At 39.8% G+C, this 19,462-nt stretch overlaps 2 protein-coding genes across 3 annotated transcripts; both read left to right on the plus strand.

The window, feature by feature from the left end:
* Positions 1-67: 67 nt before the first annotated feature.
* On the plus strand, positions 68-12,117 carry LOC135341644 (thioredoxin-related transmembrane protein 1-like). The gene is made up of 8 exons (XM_064538249.1): positions 68-330; positions 763-887; positions 1,046-1,091; positions 1,404-1,532; positions 1,790-1,937; positions 5,862-5,976; positions 6,112-6,197; positions 11,950-12,117. The coding sequence occupies exons 1-8, from the start codon at positions 191-193 to the stop codon at positions 11,974-11,976; spliced, it is 816 nt and encodes a 271-aa protein (XP_064394319.1). The 5' UTR covers positions 68-190; the 3' UTR covers positions 11,977-12,117.
* A 2,010-nt stretch (positions 12,118-14,127) lies between these two features.
* Positions 14,128-17,979, plus strand: LOC135341624 (homeobox protein six1-like). Of its 2 annotated transcripts, XM_064538229.1 has the most exons (3): positions 14,128-14,333; positions 14,795-15,385; positions 16,864-17,979. In XM_064538229.1, the coding sequence occupies exons 1-3, from the start codon at positions 14,323-14,325 to the stop codon at positions 17,660-17,662; spliced, it is 1,401 nt and encodes a 466-aa protein (XP_064394299.1). In that variant the 5' UTR covers positions 14,128-14,322; the 3' UTR covers positions 17,663-17,979. The 2 variants fall into 2 exon arrangements, with proteins under 2 accessions (XP_064394299.1, XP_064394298.1); XM_064538228.1 differs by lacking the exon at positions 14,128-14,333 and having other exon boundaries at positions 14,576-15,385.
* The last annotated feature ends 1,483 nt before the right edge of the window (positions 17,980-19,462 follow it).

Raw genomic sequence — 19,462 nt, forward strand, 5'->3', positions numbered from 1 at the left:
GAGAAAGGTGATTAAGGGGCTGGAGTCGAGGCTACATTCTGCAATGATAATTTTTGTAAGTCTAGCTCATGATCATTTCCAGTCCATTGTGAGTGTACAGTGCATGTTAGTACCAGTGCAGTGCTAGTGGTCAGTAGATTATATACCGAAGTCTCTATTAAAAAATCAGGGCGTATTATTAAGGACGAACATGGAGAGGTGGCTTGCATTCATTTGGCTGTGGCTGGGATCGCTCAGTCTAGCAAGATCAGGGCAAGTGATACCTGTGGTTGAGGTAGTGACAACTGATCGATTGCCTGAGCTTATGACAGGCGAATGGATGTTGGAATTGTGAGTATTGGCAGCTGTGTTTAAGTACATAACTATTAATGCTGAATGAAGTATACCCATATACGTATACCGTATACGTAGTATAAGATATCGCAAGATACGAAGGTAAAGGATCACCATACTTAAATGTGCTTAATGGTAGCCCTGACTTCCTAGGTAAAGGATCACCATACTTATAATTATGTGCTGAATAGCTGATAAAGGGTCACCATACTTACTTATGCATGTAATAATATTATACCTATTGGCGCCTCTTTACTATGGATATACACGAAATGGGCCGTCTTGTTTTCCAACCATAAACGTGCAAGCATCTCCTCCAAAAGTCACTTTAGGGCTTACAAGCACTTATAGCTTGGTACAGTGTATAGACTCAGTTTCCTGTAATTATTGTGACTCCATCCCGTCATTGTGTTCCCCCACCCCCTGCAGTTACGCCCCCTGGTGTCCGGCCTGCCAACAGTTCACGGAGACGTGGGAGAGGTTCGCACAGTGGGCAGCTGAGGACAAGTCCTTCAGACTGAGGGTGGGGAAAGTGGACGTCTCCGTGGAAACAAGTGAATTAAATACGTGCAGCTTAATTGTATTCTTCTTTCTGGGAACTACGGTTTAATTGTAATGTACTGTATCCTAGCTGCTCACCAATTCTTTTACCAATTCGTACCATCTTTGTGCTCTAGCTACTACACAATTCACTGATCTGTCATTTATGCAGTGCTGAGTGGGCAGTTCACGGTGACTCATCTGCCCAGCATCTTCCAGTGAGTGTGTATAATTATATGCAAAACCCAGTACCCTGCTCATTAGGTAAATATCGTTGTTGTCAATCTTTTAGCAGTTGGGCTGAATAAGGCATGTTTATAAGAAGCAGACATTTCTGGGTCCTTGAGATGTCCTGATAAATTCCATGTGCTTGTTATAGAGCTGAGACTTGGTTGAGTGTCCTGAGGGTATCCTTACTGTAGAGTGGGTTAATTTTTGGTTTTCACTGTATAACGATATTGTCCTTACCTTGTTCTAACACCTCCTCCCACCCCACCCCCATACACTCCTCCCACCACACCCCCACACAGCATACGCGAGGGTGAGGTCCGTGTGTACCCGAGCGCTCGCTCGTACTCTGATCTTGTGGACTTCATAGAGGAGAAAAAGTGGTCGAGCATTGACCCAGTGCCGTGGTGGAGATCTCCAACTGCTTCTCAGTACGATACTGTACATCTGTGATTACATCTCTGGTTAATTCAGAGCATTGAATTAAGATAATAGATAAACTCTTATATGAGTGAAAGGTGTTTGCCCTAGCTAATTCTAAGTTCTCTATACTTGGTGTTTAGGTTAATGTTCAATAATCTAGAGACTAGTGTACACACCCAACGCCCACCACACACACACCTAACGCCCACCACACACACAAAACACACATACACCTAACGCCCACCCACTCCACACACACACACAGCATGAGAGGTATTGGCGTGATATTTTGGCTGTCTGAGCAAGCTAAGGTGCTGCAAGAGAAGCTGGAAAAAGAGTATCAGCTACCGACCTATGCTGTGTTCATTGTTATCGCTGTGGCAACCATTGTCGTGGGACTGGTCTTGGGTGGAGTAAGTTGATGTGTACACAATTTCCCAACGTATACTATAATGTCTTTGTGCTATATATATTGCTTACTATTAAACTGCTCCTACTTGGTACCACGTACCCTAGTTCTAGGCGCTTCATTGCCTCATAGCGCTACAAGCAATTAGAGTCATCTACATACATGTAAACATGCAGTCGTCATTCTGTACCATGAACCTTAAAATAGAATAAGATGTAGATATAAAAGTGGGAACAAATAATTTAAGAAATTGTTTTTTAATTGCTCTACTGTTGAATTGAATGAGTAGGTACGTACAAGTGTACATTCCAGAGCTCTGTGTGTACAGGTTATTAACCGAATGTTCTGCCATGGTTTTGTTTGGTATTTAGATATAGTTCTGTTCTCACAATATACGATCGGCGATTTTTTTTAATGTGGGTTGATTAAGAAATTTATCGTAGTCAGTATATATACTGTTCCTTTATTCCTGTAACCATGCATGCATACACACTAGAGGCATTATCTGTTTGTATAACCGTTTAGTTTGTTGTCTGGTATATATACTGTAGAAATGGTTTTTATTGAGTACTTAGGCTAGCATATAATAAATGTATGATTATAATTATACAATCATGTATGTCTGTGATTAGTACACTGAGGTGAGTTTTCAATCTTCTATTGACAACACATTCAACACATCATTAACGACTACGAAAACATTGCCCAAATTTACTTGGGAACAGTCAATGAGTCTTGTACATATATGGTGATCTTCAGGACTATTACATAGAGCAATTTAGCTATGGGTATTAACCTTATTGTCGATACTACACTAATTATAGTGCAATATGTCAGCTTAATTAGAGGGGATGACTACAAATTAAAAGAGCATCTAACACAGAATGTTGGCTCATAAATAGTTACTACGACCAGTATAAATTTTATGTTATAGTATTGTTAGCCCTGCAGTCAAACGTTCACGAAACCTTTTACGGAGAATACTTATTCAACTCTAAGAAAACAATAAAATTAATTGCTTGTACATAATGTAGTGGTGGTGTGGTCAACCTCGAGTGCTTTTCAAGTGGTATAGATGAAACCACTTAACAAAAACAATATAATATTACAGCAGCTCAAGTGTGTGGGTGTCTGGCGTGTGTCTGTCTATAATAAATAACTTTTTATTCTCAATCGATTTGCATACAAATACGTATATGGATGATTACCTAAACTCGGAACGCATGTGGGTCCATGGGTAGGTACCCAGTCCCAGCGGCACCCCCACAAGGTACAAAGGCTTTTCTTCCTGTGTGGTGTGGGAAGTATGCGTGGAATTGTATGAGCAACTACTGTAAGGTTTGTTTGTTGCAGTGCATTCTTAGCACGGCAGTAGTCACATGTACAATAGGCTCTGTTGTACGTGCTAATAACTATGTGATGTAATATTGTTCTTTGATGTGTGATATGGTAATTGGCCTGATGGCTTTGCCTGGGTTCTCCATTTTGTTTTTAATAGCTAGTGTGCGAATGGATTGAGATCATTAATTACGCTTTTGTAATATTGATTATAGCTACTTTACATTGAAGGGTCTCTTAATAATTATTGCTGTTAGTCTCTGTGCAATGGTACAAGCCATACATGCGTACACAGCTATACTGTAAGGTAGTATTCGTATTGTAGTTTCCAAGGCAATGGACTTTGTTTGTCTAGGTCCTAATGGAACAGACGTATTAAATAGCCGCTCTGTGATCGCTATACCGTATTACTCGACACTTTTGTAAGATTAGACTTTCTAATTGAATTAACGTAATTGCTCCTCCATGGAGCGTGACTGATAGCATGCTTGAGTCGGTCTATCGAGACGAGCTATGTAAACAGCATTCGAGCGGAACTTCCCCACTGTATGTACTGTACGTGGACATTGTTCACTGTGCGTAACGAGTTAACTTGACTCGATTGGTGGAGGGAGTTAGTTTTGTGAATTGTATGAAATCAAGTTTAAGTACGCAATGTGATCTTAATGTAATAATGTATTATAATGACTTGGATTGGATTGCATTCTTGTAGGCATTAGCTCGCCCTGAATATTCCCATAGCTTGAAAATGAAGAGTTGGTCTTGTTTCCACTATGTGGTCATACGTAGATTTAGGGCATCTACGCAGGTGATAAAAGCATTCCATGTAGTGTGTTTCTATTGTCTGTTTCCTAAGCTTGTGGCCAAACAGGATACAAGTGTTTGCATTTCCTTATTTCAGAATCTTTGGAGGTTGTAAACATTGGTAGCAGTAGTGGAGCTTACTTCTCAGAATTTATCACCATTCTCTTCCAAAATCCTAACCATTAATAGTGTTGTCCTAAAATCAGTTTTACTTTCGAATAAGTATAACAGCAGAGGAATTTTCCGCTCGTTATGAGAAAGTCAAGAATACTAAACTGTTGAGTTGCAATTTATTATTCGCATCTGAGGATAATTCCCAGCAATTTTAAGTCTCTTGTTATCCATACTACATCATAGTTCCATTAATGATATTCACGATGGCCTGGCCTATTGGTGTGGCCATGCAGCCGAGTGGGTAGGTTAGTACAACAGCTGCAAGTATGAGCTTTAGAGTGCCTGAGGAATGTGTTTGTGTGGACCACCGTAAAACCCCTGAGTCTCCGACTGAGTTATGTAAGCATTGGTAACACCCCCAATGTCTTGTGAAATAAAGGGAACAACGATACTTTATATTGACTACATTGTGAACAGGTATCAATGATTGCTTAGGACACATCCATGACTGAGACTACAACTACATTTATATTATGCTTTTTGTATTTTGATGTTGTTTGGATCCACTCCTGACAACACCCATTCGTTTGTTAAGCTGTATTGGTTGCTAGGTGATGAACTTACACCACTATCGCTTTTTGAGATATTGAAACCACATGTGCACTTCCAATTAGTGGCCGCCTTTGTTTGCGCACCATTTTTACTTGCCTACTGTAGATATCAGCTTGCTAGGTGATTTTTTATTTCCTTGCTAATAGCAATCAGAGCATTGTTGCTACGTATTTCTAGACAACCAATTAAGGTTTCTCGCTATGTACACATACCCCCTGCAAAGTACTGAGTGTGAAACATGATACGCTTGACTGCATCTTCTTCCCACTCTCATGTGTGGTAGAATTCAGTTATACTTGAGTCTGTGGTTTTGTGCACGTCATGCAGGTTGTACATGTATGTACTGTATTCAATGCCCTGCATGCCTTGTGGTTTAGGGATGCTGCATGCTTTCCACCAGTGAGATCAGTGCTGTGGTCGTAAGTCTTACGTGCGAGAAACTTGATTAGTTCTATTTGTGGTTGGAGCAGTATAAACATTTTTAGACGTACTGCTACTTGGTGGACGTATTTGGGTCGTATTTGGGTTGTAAGTTGAACAATGGGTGTGTTAGTTGTAATCTCACGCATGTTTACCCTTAGACCGATTTTACAAGCACTGCATGCATGGCCCTCAGTCGGAGTAAATTAATTGGTTTCCTGCATGTACTGGTCGTCTAGTGGTTGTTTATGTTGACCAACATGAAAAAGGAGGGTAGAGTTCTGAAATTAAAAACATGCAGTGAGGTTGAAAGGGTGCAGTTTATAGTATTACAATGGCTTGCATATTATTTCTAGTTATCATCTCATCAACCAAATGCTTTCAAATGTAACCCCTCAGGAAATGAGTCGTTACCTCATACTGGTAACCTCTTGTCGTGTTTCAGGAAACAAAAATGTTGTTTACTAGCTAGTTTTAAATGCATACATTATAATTACAAAGCCATAGGAAATGACTATTTACGTATGTACGTAGGAATTTAGTCTTAATGTTTTCGAAGGACAATTTCTGTAAAAGCATTTCGATTGCAATTGAACTGCTATATAATAGTTTATCTTCATGTCGTTCTTGTATCCTCCAGCTGACAGTGTGCTGTATTGAGGTGTGTATGCGTCTGTGCTCTCGCAGTAAGCCCCAACCAATCAGAAGAGAGCCGCCTGCCCCCAGTAATAAGAGTGACGAACCCTCACAACCAGGTACATGTACGACGTTAATATTAGAGCTAACTAAGCATGAACTGACTTTTTTTTTTATAGTTAACAACGTATAGTTTGAAGTGACAGATCAGTAATTAGTTCTATTGATGTGTTTCATTTTTCACTCACATATAGACTCAACAGCCAAGGCAACGACTGAGGCCACGCCCACTAAGCAGGGGAACACGGTAGCTAGGAAGAGGAAAAATAAGTCAAAAAAGGTGAGAGAAGAACATCAAACGTGTCATTGGTTCAAGTCAGTAAAATAATACATACTTAGCAGCTACGTGGTTCTCCTGTGGATTCATAATAAGTATGAGAGCTAGCTGATTAATATATTCACCAGATATGGGATATACATGTACGTATGTACGTGCATATATGGTTGCATAGATACTGGGATTTAGATTAGCGTACCGTGCATGATGCTGTAATCAGCTTATACCACTATTGTTTGCAGCAAGCCCGAGTTCACTGACCATAAGCGATCTTTGTTTGTTTGTTTTGCTCGTGTTAGGCCGCATAATGAGAGCATTGTTTGAGAAGACAGTGCCTTGTGTGTAAACAACTTGAGAGCTGTTACAGTTGCTTATTAAATGTGTCTGCCACTCAATGGCATATAAAGTTGTTGTAAACTGAAGAATAAAGAGAAGTCTAATTCAATTGATATGGTCAACTTTAGAGTCTGATGTGTTCTGTGAAGCCAGTGTGTAGATACTGTTGTTAGCGACGGTTACTTAATTAACGCCTGAGCTTTAGCTGTGTGTCTCATCCGTGGGAGGTCCTGACTAGTCAACATTCTCACAGTTTTATGGCTTGATTACCCCCAGTGTAGTTTTTCTGTACGCCTTTATTTCAGCAGTAAAATAACTAACTTTGTCATTTTGACCATTCCCTTGGACTTGTAATGTGTCAATGTAGCTTTGAAGCATTGGTCTTATGCTTGCAGTCGATCTCGTTCGTTCTATTACAGAAAAATCGGCCTGGGAACGAGGCTACTGTGCTGTATGCATGTAGCTTGCACGTACGTAGCTGCAGTTTTTTTGCATTGTGTGTATTCCTTGCATTATTAACTAGGTCCCATGGTAGAATCCCCACCACCACCTGGTTTACTAGTAACTGCTACGTAGTAGCTGTAGTACCACATCCTCTACAGCCAGCTGCAGCCCACCCTCACACGGCTACACCTGCACCCCTGTGGCAGCTTGCACCAATGTTGACGTTTGTTGAAAGGTTGCTGTTTCTTATTTCAGTATGTGGTGTGGGTAGCCAACCAAACAAATGGTGGTTTAGGTTGCTATGAGACCCTTGTAGTGTAATGCTATTAGCTGTAGATGAAAAAGGTAAATAGTTTTATTATCTAATATTGTTACAGTACATGTACGTAGGTACGTATCTAAGCTCTGACATCATTTGGTGCCATAGTGTGTCATGCGAGTATCCTAGTAGCTGTGAACAGTAGGAGTGAACTACATCACTTACGAGAGGACAAAAGTTTAAAGGTCACATTTTCGGTAAATTCTAATTATGTTTGGCTCTCTAGACACAACACCTAAGAAGACACTTGTGTACAGTTACACGGTTTAGACAAAATAAACAGTGAAGATCATGTAAAAGCATTGGTCTATTTAGCAAACTTATAGGTAGCAATTATCGAACCATAGGATCATAGAACCCAACATTAAATCACACACCTGCAGGTGTGGCTGCATGGAGCTTATTATATATAGTGTTTGTTAGCCTCAAAACTTGCAGCTTTCTCGGCATGGATCGACGCTTTTAAGTTTAACTGCAACTGCTGCAACTGTTGTGGAGATGTAAAACGCCATGCAGCAGATTTTTCCTCTATCGTGCATGTGATACTTTAAGTGATGCTCATGCATGTGAGGTAATGCATATGTTTTCTGAATCATAATATGATCTCTCTTTAATTCAAATTCTAAACCAAAGCAACAGACTCCACTAAGAAGCCTCTCAAATTGCATCCTAGAACACTCGAGATTGTATCGACTTCTCTCTTCTCTTTGTGATCACTCAGCCGTGAAAGAAGATAGGGCCGTTTATGTCATTAGGCGGCCAATCACCAGCTGGGGGGGGGGTTGTTGTCGAACCCCCCACACATTCGGAACTGTGTGATCATTTCATGACCTGAAGAACATGATACAAGTGTGTGCTCGTTGTGTTAGAGAGACACACCAGAAATTATTAGCATTTCTGCGACTCAAGTTTCCCGGCGACTTACCTGTTTTTGTTTTAATGTGGTTATATGGATTACAGATTGTCTCGGCACAATTCTTTTTCTATGCATCTATGCATTATGTTGTTTTCGAAATTACTTTGCTGCCTATCTTAAATAGAGCCAGGTTTTATTCCCACGTCTGAGTCTGTGTTGTGGTCAGGCTTGTGCGATGACCATGCAGTCTAATATGCATTTAGGGACATACACATCACGCAGGAATAGCTCTATTGAAGCTCACCTCCTTAAGCAGATCATCTGTCTACTTTTATGGCGTTTGCTATGCATAGATTCCTTTTTGATACATTAAAGGAAGTGCTTTTTTGGATAGTAAAAATAATAAGGATTTTGTGTTGTGTGTTGTATAAAATGATGGCCATCAATCTGGTATTTTTGTATTTTCGTCCCTAGCACCCCGTAAAATTAACACTAACCTTTACATTAGCAGACACTGATCACCAGACATATTACTGCATACTGCAAAATTGTTATTGCAATGAATACTGCAAGAATCGTACAAATCACTTCCCTTTTGTGTTTAACTGTTTGATGCATAATCAGAATTAAAATCCAAACTTCTAAGGCGCGTATACTAGGAAAATATTAAGTTTTATTTCTCTCTCTGAAACCCATATGAAGGCTTTGTGCCGTGCAGTCATTATCTTGCATGCTTCTATTGTGGGGCAGCTGTTTTGTTAGAGTGTGCCTTCTATACCTGTGTGTTGTAAATATTGCATTTGTAGGGTCAGTGAGCAGCCACTTCCACAAATGTGGTTTACTGGTTGCTTCCCCTATTATTTGGTTTGTATATGGTCGACCCTAAGGTCACGATATTTTCAACTGTTGTGCAGAATTATACGAACAACAAAACGTTCAGTGCTAAGCAATGTTTTAGTTTTAGTTCAGCTCGTGGATATATGTTCGTGATTGCGTGCTTCATTTGTGGTAAAATATTCGTAGTCAGGGATGCAACCACAAAAACCACAATTGTGTTTCCTCCTAATTACCTGCTATACGATAAGTACGTAACTGGTAGTCATGCATGCAGTTAATACTATAATATGTACGGAGATTGAGGGAGTAGGTCCTACTAAAACAAATGGAGGACAGTGTGCTTTTGCTTTTTGGCTGTGGTTTTGAAAACACACTACGTTTGTATAGTTAATTAACACACTGAAATCTAATGCATATGTCCTCTTATTATAATCTCAAAATTGCATCTTTTTACTTAGGATATTGATATTGAAATACGTATACGAACATGTGAGAGCATAAATATGTTCTGGCTATAGCTTAAATTGTCTCGTGCGCTCGTAGCAGCTGTCTGCAGAAGGAAAAAATAGTTTAAAAATAATGTGTGGAAAATATGCGTCTTCATTCGTTGATGTTTGTGTTCAAGCAAATACGATGCTGCAACATTTAAAGGGAGTCTCTGCTTTCCCTCATCAGATTCAAAATCACAATCAGCTACTTGATCTTGTATTAATTAGCGTACGGTTAATTGTGTGATGTATACAAGTTAATTAAGATGGTTATCAGGTTTTCGTACGTACGTAGTTCTAGCTGTATACAATTTAACTCTGCTTGTTTTAAGGAATCTAATATTTCATATCTAATTATCTGTGGTGTAGCTCAAGTGCTACCGTTTCTGCTTCACAGTTCATTACCTCAGTAACAACTGATATTACCTTATCATTCACCATCTACAGTGGGCTGTAATGTATCTGTATACAACGGGTCTCAGCTGATCTGTGGTGTAGAAATATTGGGCTGTGGTTTGATGAGCATTTAGATAAGAGTCCAAAACACTGTTGCTATGTACCTTGCAAAAATGTCCGACTCTTTCATGAAGAGTGAACAATTCAGTCATCGTCTAATAAAGTTTGCAATACAACCACATTATATATCTTTGTCTCGACAGGATGACCTGCTAAGTGTGGATTCTGATTTGATCAGATGTTTGTCCCAGCCAACTGCAATTTCCTTATTTCTTTAAAGTGTCTGGACATTAATTTAATTGACTTAATTAGTCTGTTTTTTAGAGACTGAGAGAATCTTTCGATGACAATGTTATAGAGAAATGTTGGGTGGAATTAATTATTATTCTTAGCGCATTATTAGAACATGCACCTGTACCTGTTTAGCTACGTACGTAGTAGACTTAGTTATACGTATATACGTAACTCTATCTTTTTGTTTTGGATAATCGGTTCAACGACCTAGGTCATGTAACATTAACCACATATCGATAATCACTTGGCAGCAAGTTGCGAATGGCATTCATCAATACAAGTAGGCCTGGCCTTTGTCGTGTCCATCCAATACTGTATAAACTTTCAGCGGTCTCCTATTGGACTGTGATGTGTCATAGAGAGCGTATCAATTTTCTCAGCTGTAGGTAATCGATGGATTTTTATACCTGTTAAACAAGTGTGGGTGTGTGTTTGTGTGTGGTGATGGAGCTGTGTGAGTGAATGTGATACGGCTCACTCACGCACCATGTTGGCGGCATAAGTGCCCTGAGGAATGTACGAGAACGAGGTAAACACTCGTCGACACGTACTCCCTCACATCTCCCGGCAGTCATGTGACTTGACTACCGCACGTACAAGTGGCATTTTCTCCTCTAAATTTGTGTATATCGAATGTACGATATTATTAACTTTCAGAGTGTTACTATAATTATAGGTCTTAATTTATCACACACTAGAGAAAAGATACATAGCCTCAATTAATCACAATTATAATGTTTATGGCTTTTAACCTCACTCGCGAAAAATGTAGCTGCCACTGTGCTGCATGTAGAAGCTCCACCCACCCATCACTTCACAGAGAAGCCTTGTCGCTTGACCACAGTCTCTGGTGTAGGACTTCTCGGCTGACCACAGAACTGCCCTCACTCCTATACACTAGCTCCTCACTCTGGCTTCACCCACTCCTACTGCCGGCCTGACCAGCACTGTGTTTGGTATCCGTTTGATCTTCGCCTGCAACCTTGCCTGGGGCATTTTACAAAGGGGACTAATTACACGTTCTCACACTCCTACTGTTGAGTCCTGCTGCTTTGTTTGAAATTCAAATTTTTATTTTTAATACTGAATATTTTCTGGTTTTGCATGTTTGTGTGGAATGTAGGTTGCTCACTGAAGCATAGATCCTCCTGTACCTGAGTGCATTTTTGTGTGCACTTGCTAATGTCCCAAAGGACCTTGTACCTAATAATGTCTGATTTGTCTCGCCTATAACCATTTGAAGCATTTTAGGGAGAGCTTTTTCAAATACCGTTTCTGCTTGAGCTCAATTGCAGCTTTGTTGAATCTGAATTTGGAGGTTTCTTTAGTATATGGCTGTACAGTTTAATGACGTTGTTGGAAGGACTCACTCAAGGGTCACTTGGCCTTAGCTACCTCTGGTACTTTCACTGTAACTCTTATTTCCTTGCCCTTAACCTTTTTTCGAGAATTAGTTGATTTCTCATAAACAGTCCTCACAGTATGTATGGGTGCTTTCCAGGAGTAAACTAATCAATACTCCTTGTGCTTCCCATTAAGTGGTTAGCTCTTACAAGTGCTTGAGGTGAAATTGTGTAGCATAAGTATATGCACATGTGCCATCACTTGTGTGTTATAGTGTGTACTAATTAACTGCATGTAATTAACTGTGGGTAAATTATCCTTAATTGTCATTGTATGTACACTTACACTAAGTAGGCTAATGGTGTTCTTTTCTCTCTTCAGAATAATGCTGATGAAGCAAAGGACTAACTCATCACCATGGAAACTGTTAGTCAACTAGTAGCTATACATATATTTTTTTGAAGATTACATGAACTGAATTTGATTGAGTTACTTTATTTGAATTGTGCTGTAACAGTTATTGTTTACAATGAAAAAGTTCGAGCCCGAGGGATGAGGGACACTATAACCATAGATACCGAATGGCCACGTACTAACTATTACTTAATAATAATATGTTCTTGGTTGTTACTCAACGTACATGCATGTACATGTATGTGCTGAAGGCTATTTATAATTATGTTGCATGCTAAATTGCTCGCTCAGAATGCAATGTCGACACACATTGTCGTTCTAGTGCCCTCTTTCTTCCTACCATGTTTGCATACTTTCATAGGCAGCTAGCTAACACAATCATCATGAAGCCTTCATAGTCAGGCACTCACTGAATCTACTCCTGCCTCGCTTCTCATAAGAGCAGTATGAGAGGACATGTCGTACACTAGACATCTGTTCATAGTACGTAGTACGAGCTGATTCTTCACCACTAAATATTATGCATTATTGCTATCATTCTAAAATAATTGTGAATTAACGAAATGCTAAATAAGGAGTTAACAAAATATTAAACAATTAATACGGTCATCTCGACTAATTTTTCACTATAATCTGTGTGTCTCTAGTCTATCAAGTTACGGTGCCTCAGGTGTCCGGAATAGAGATGTGTCAAATGTAAGCACAATGAGCATTGAAAGCCAATGACAAGTACTAAAACGATTTTTCCAAGAAAATCTCGGTATTGAAAGAGGGCCTATGTTGGATGTGGGTACACACCGTAGTGTTGTTTTGGTGTAGCTGTGATGGAGAAGGGTATTCAGTAACCAGAGCACTGTGAAGTTAGTTGCGTGAATGTTTCAGTGATATAATTATATAGAAGAGTGAGCGTTCTCAGTCTTTTTTTTATCGGGAAGTGCCATGGTCCGATTCCCACTTTCCAATATTGTTCCAGCTAGGTTCTTCATTTCATTGCCTTTCTAGGATCTTGTTGACCTATATAGCTGATTTCATATTCATTGAGCAATAAACACATAGTATTGAACAAAAGATATCCACTGTTTAATCTAGTGGGGAATGCACAGTAAACTGTAACTGTGAATAGCTGTAGGTCCAATGAATGCTATTACTGGCAGACAGTTTGCTGTGCCTCTAAAGAATCGATTGACCTTTGGAGTAAATTGTTTGTTGGCTGTGCATGTATGTATGTTGGAGTCGTATAGCATGCGTTTGTTTTAACATTTTTATTTGGCTAATTACGGCCAATTAAAGTATCTTCCATAATAACTATTAATTATGTAAACACATGTTTCAGTATCCAAGTTAGTACTACTTTTATGTTGTTTTTATGTTGTTTTTTGCTTACAAACACGCCAGGAGTGTTCCTGACAACACATATGATTATTTAAAGAATGGACGTTGACCAGAAAAGGACCGAACGAGTTCCCTTTAGTGGCAGTGTTCACATCTTTAATCACTTAAAATGATTGATATTTGTCAGCTTCAAGAATTATCTCAGCCCATTATTCCCAGGCTCAAATTACACCAACACAAACAGTGCATAGCTTTGCTCGTTGTATTTTATGCTGTGCTGGAATGCACAATAATTGTTTTTGCCCACAATGTGTCAATAGCGAAGCTCTCACCCTCCCCCACAGATCAAAGTGTGCTCAGTAATTAAGTGAATACTTGAGTAAAGCACCAAATTTGCCACATGAAAGCATTTGGCCTAGAGATCTCCGTCTCTTTGTGCAAGGTATTAAGTAAGGAAATCAGTTGCATCCATTTTTGTAGCATAAATAGTAAGTGTTATAATTAAATTAATTTAAGAACATTAGCTGATAAGTACTTGCATGCGGCCATGCCAATTTTACTATAGCTATTTTTGTGCAGTATGATTTTGTGCTTATAAGAAAAGTTTCCATGCTGGGGGGTAAGTGCTGCATGTTAATAGCTTCAATGATTGTTTATGGTCTCCTATGAATGCAATTATCTTAATAACATTACTTTGCCCTGAACATGAATACACTGCATTATTCACACATGGTGCATTTCTCTTGGAATGATTCTGCTCAGTTGCATGTATTAATCAGTGGCCACTTTTGCAAACACGCCTCTCTTCTGATCACCTGCACTACTGTCATGCAAAGATACTGATGCGAGGTGCGATTCATTGCACTGCTTTAGTCCAAAACCGCTAACAACGGTTGCAGTCTCTCCTATACCACTATATACTAAAGTGACGATTGCCATCAAATCAGCAGTGCAGTGGAGATAAAAATCTTCACTTAAATTCTTTTGCTCTCTAGATACGTTTTGAGCATGGGATTAAAGTAAGTTCCAAGTAATGCGTTTCTTTAATTTTTATTGATCTCCTTGATCCTTCACCATTTGCAGTTACACTATAATTAGATCTACTTGAACACAGTGTGTGTGTGTGTGTAGGAGTTGCATGTACTCAGGTTTCAAACAGCTATGATTACTGGCTTGATAGCAAATCAAATGTAAGTAACACCAATGATACTTAATGATCATGCACAAGAATTCTAGTGGTAGAAAAGTCTTCCTGTCGGCAGTAGTGGCAGTAGATACCACAACAAGGTGTACGTGCAGCACTAAGTGGGTGAATATACCACAACGCTTGTAGAATCCGGACAACTGCTCAGTAGCTGCATCCCACACACTAAGAAATGCACATATAGCTGTATATAAAAGTAGCTATTTGTCAATGTTAGCTTAGAAAAGTTAGCTTACTTCTTTCACTGTTCACAATGCAGTGTTTGTCTTTTGCTAGGAACATAATGAACGGATACCAGCTATCAGCAGCCATGATTCCCTACAGTGCCTATGGACTCTCTCAAGAACAAGTTGCTTGTGTCTGTGATGTACTGCAGCAAAGCGGCAATATTGAAAGACTAGCAAGGTTCCTTTGGAGCTTGCCAGCCTGCGAGCAGATCCAGAAGAATGAGAGCGTTTTAAAAGCAAAAGCACTCATTGCTTTCCACCAAGGTAGCTTCCAAGAGTTGTACAGAATAATCGAAAGCAACTCTTTCTTGCCCGAATCTCATCCTCGAATGCAACAGCTCTGGCTGCAAGCTCACTACATAGAGGCTGAACGCCTACGTGGAAAGCCACTAGGTGCTGTTGGCAAGTACAGAATCAGGAGAAAGTTTCCTCTGCCTAGGACAATCTGGGATGGAGAAGAGACCAGCTACTGCTTCAAAGAGAAGTCAAGAGTGATCCTGAGGAACTGGTACACCTCCAATCCCTACCCAAGCCCAAGAGAGAAGCGTCAACTTGCAGAGCAGACAGGTCTAACTACCACCCAGGTCAGCAACTGGTTCAAGAACAGGAGACAGAGAGACAGAGCCTCCGAGACCAAACCGTAAGTAATGAGCTTAGACATGTTCTATATAGTTGCTAGTTTTCACTTCAGACATAAGCCGTTGCATTGTATGTGGCTGCTGGTATATTATTGTTAATTTACAGCATGCAAAGGTTGTGGTCAAAAGTAATATTTAATTGATGAGAGGTGATGGCTGGTTTACCACAATAACACTGAATAGATGGTGGTCTGCATGTGAACCCATACAGACCATGAAGGCTTCTTGGTCTAACAAACCGTCATAAACCAGCTACTTCTAGATCTATATGCCTGTGATTTAATCCTAAAATCGATCAGCTGAGATATTAGATATACTAGCTACCTGCAGGTATTTAGTAGTATCACTTACAAAGTTGACAGCCTAATCAATTGGATTTAATATCGAATGAAACTTGACCCAAGCGGCATCATTTGTTTTGTAAGGTGAAACCAAGCTCAAATGTCTGCTAAAGTTATCCTTGACAGTATTCACTCTTACAGGCCATGTGCATAGAGATACCTTCTACGGCATGATGAATAGCCTCATGCTGCTAATTTAATTTTGAGGTATGATGTGTTACGCATACAAAGCCCATACGCATGCATGTCTTTGTGAATACTTGCAGCATGTTGCTATCTCTAGGGTAGCTGTGAAGCAGATGTTTATGGAACGCACCATGACTTTTAATGGCCTATTGCATGGTTGAGTTAGTTTCTCAAAGCCTGGTAGTATGTTGTTTGTCACCAATGTTCTTTTATAGTGAGTATAGAACTTAACAGTATGTGATTTTCCAACGTCAAAAATAAACATCACAGCCTTTGTCTCATAATAATGTGGTAATGACCCGTTGTGCTAGAATTAATTGCTGCAATCTGTCCAAGCAACAACTCTGACATCATGTCAAAACACAACACTTAAAAAGTCTCTAACAACTCTTATTGTAATACCATGATTGAAATGCAATTGCTAGCCTTGATGCCCACTTTAATTCTAGGTATGCACACTTTAAAATGGTGATGGTGTAGCTGACAATGCAATTTTTGCTTGGAGATAGCGGAACTTGTCTCAATTTGTAGTCTGTTAGTCTATAGTATAATGGCGTCCAAACTTTCCGTGGAATTACTTCAGATAATTGTGTGTCTAAGTGTGTCTGGAATGCCTTATCATAATGCCGTGTGTCATCCTCCACTTTGTTCAACCACATGTTTCCTCAACCCCTACACTAAGCCTCTCCCACACGAGCAGGTGCCCACTAATGCATACTGTGTCAATAATCGCTTGATATCACTGTTTTGATGAGACCAAAACCCAATTGAATTCTTTGTGGCTGTTATGTTACGGTTATTCGGTCATGAGTGCAATTGATAATTTGTACGGCTATACGTCGTAAATGTTCAATGCTATGTGTGTTTGCTTGTGTAGTGTGTATGTGATTGTAGGGTATTCCATCCTCCACACTATACTCACACTCCCTTTCTTTACCCCCACACACTTACAGAGGTCAAGGAAGTCCTAATCCTCACTCTCTAAAGGACAACGTGAAAAGGGAAGATCTGAGCCCTTCAATAGATGGTGACCTTCTCTCACCTAAAGAAGCACTATTGGCTGCCTCTGACCTCGACCCTTCAACACTCCCTGAAGACTCTACTGATTCATTATCAAGCCTTCCTAACTCACCTGGCACAGAGGGCTCGATTAGAGACTCTGAAGAATTCACAAAACTGTCTGTGTACTCTCCCACACAAGATTCCCGTCAATTTTCAATCCCTGAAGATATCGCTACTGAAGCTCAGACAGACACTTCTCTACCGAACGTACCAGACAGCAAACACTTCGGCAGCTTGAGTGAATCAGAGTACTCAGCCTCTTCCTCCACAGAGGCCAGCTATTACGCGGCCAATCCACCCTCAACTCGTGGCTATGCCTACTCCCAATCATCCATGTCTCCTAACTCTCTCATCAGCCCAGCCACTGCCTATCCTGGATTCAATCCGACTTTCTCCGGCTCTGATGGTGGAGCGATGATGATGAGTACTGGCATGTACAATCCAGCCTGTATGAGCCCCACAGCAGCATACATGAGTCCCTACGGAACTTCAAGCAAACAGTACGCATGGCCGTCCACGCCCAATGGTGTGAACTATGGTGCCGCTTTTGGAGCCCATGATCTGATGTCATCAGGATATGCAGCTGCCTCGTATCAGCCAAACTACTCCCAAATGACACGATCTAATTATCCAACAGCTGCCTACTTCCCCTCCACACAGATGCCGGCTACAACTAGTCCGACATGTTAATAAAAGGAATTTCTGATTCCTCTCCGACCATACAATGATCAACACTCAACAGCTCAAATCCGACCCTCAACATTATAGATACTCAAAATTTCGACAATATCTTTTAATCTTATAATGAACTTCTCATTTATCTTTCAGTTTTTTTCCATGCTCCATAGATATTTTGGAATACTGTCTTATAACTCTTCAAAGACAGTATACTTGGCAGTATGCCTCTCACTTCTAGGTTTTATTTTTGTACAGTCAGTTTATATTTAGTGATATTGTAAGTAACGCTAACCTATACGTAACTGTTACAAAGAAATTTTTTAACTAGATTGGTCTAATTGTAATCACACGATGTAATTAGTGCATGTACTGGTTGCACTTCAAGCCTTATTACCATGTGTGTAAAGTTAGCTACATGTAGCTTCCGAGGATATTATAAGTACAAGTGCTGTACTTCGTAGAATGCTCTAAAGGATTATATTGCGGATGTCCAATTCAACTGCTAATAGTAGTTTCATGAGATATTTGTGTTTTGGGATCTACAATGGTGCTCAATAATTGACAAAATGCAAATTAAGTACACATCCTTTGTTGGCTACAATTAAACACCTGCTGATGAAGTACACAGCTTCACACTGACTGATTTCCAATTGCTTTTAAACCACATCACTTAGACGGCTAGATACCAACTGTAACCCCATGCATGCATGCATGCTTCAATAATCTCTGTGGACATTGTTTTAAGCTCAATATAGTATAGTTTTGACTTAATTGCCCTTCAATTACGTATTGCATATAATTATTTCATCAATAATAATTGCTACTGCACATGACCAAAAATTATGACATTGTGAGTTGAGGTGCCCGAATCAACTCATCGGAACCGTGTCGGTTGATCTAGACATCAGGACGGACGGCGGCCATGTGTGTTGAAATCTGCTGTGTGTACTTGTATAGTAACAACTCGCCTGCTTGTTCTTTTGATCATACATTTCTATACACTATTTCCTACTTGGTAACTTCCAGTCATGTTATTCACACAAGAGCAGTGATCAGGATTTGTTAATTTTGTAGCAGGAAATCTAATTTTTAGCGATTTCATCCATTAATTTTTCTTTATACCTATAATATAGTACAGGTACTTGTTATGACTTCAGCATATGCTAAGTTCAGTTCCTCTAAAGGTCTTCCAAATTGTGGTTAGTCAGTGGTCAAGTTTGTTGTGTTTTGTTTACTTCAGCAACTCTTAGTTGTGGACTTGTGGTAGGCAATCACAACCACTTATATAGCTGCATGGTACTATTCCCTCTGTTTTTGTGAGAAGGTCCATGCAGTTAGAAAAGGAATCCGATATGTATAGGCTCCTGGTATACATGAAGCAATAATAGTTAAGTGCCACTTGGAATGGTTTCTCACATCCGTAATATGTACAGAAAGAACACAGTTTGAAGTCTCCTTACATACCCTTTGTCATAAAAAGTTAGCCTGGGATACGAAATGGCATTACACTAAAATGTAAATGGGCGCGTGAGAGTAAAGACACCTAAATGCACTCCTTGGCTCAATTTTGTTTTACACAAAAGTGCTTCACTCTTCCGCACTTGCAAGTCTCTTTGCTCCAATTATTCCCTTGGCAACACAACGGCTTTGTGGTCTGTTTATAGTTATCATGTCACGTCAGCTGACTGTTTCTCACATTGAAAGCGTTGCTAGGGATCGAGCAAACATACATACACATGCCAAACTTTACCACATGTAGTTACGAATGTTGCGACATTCAGGCTGTGTGCAGGAAATAATCTGTCTAAAATT

This window comes from Halichondria panicea, chromosome 9 (genome assembly GCF_963675165.1).
Source record: "Halichondria panicea chromosome 9, odHalPani1.1, whole genome shotgun sequence".
Classification (NCBI taxonomy): domain Eukaryota; kingdom Metazoa; phylum Porifera; class Demospongiae; order Suberitida; family Halichondriidae; genus Halichondria; species Halichondria panicea.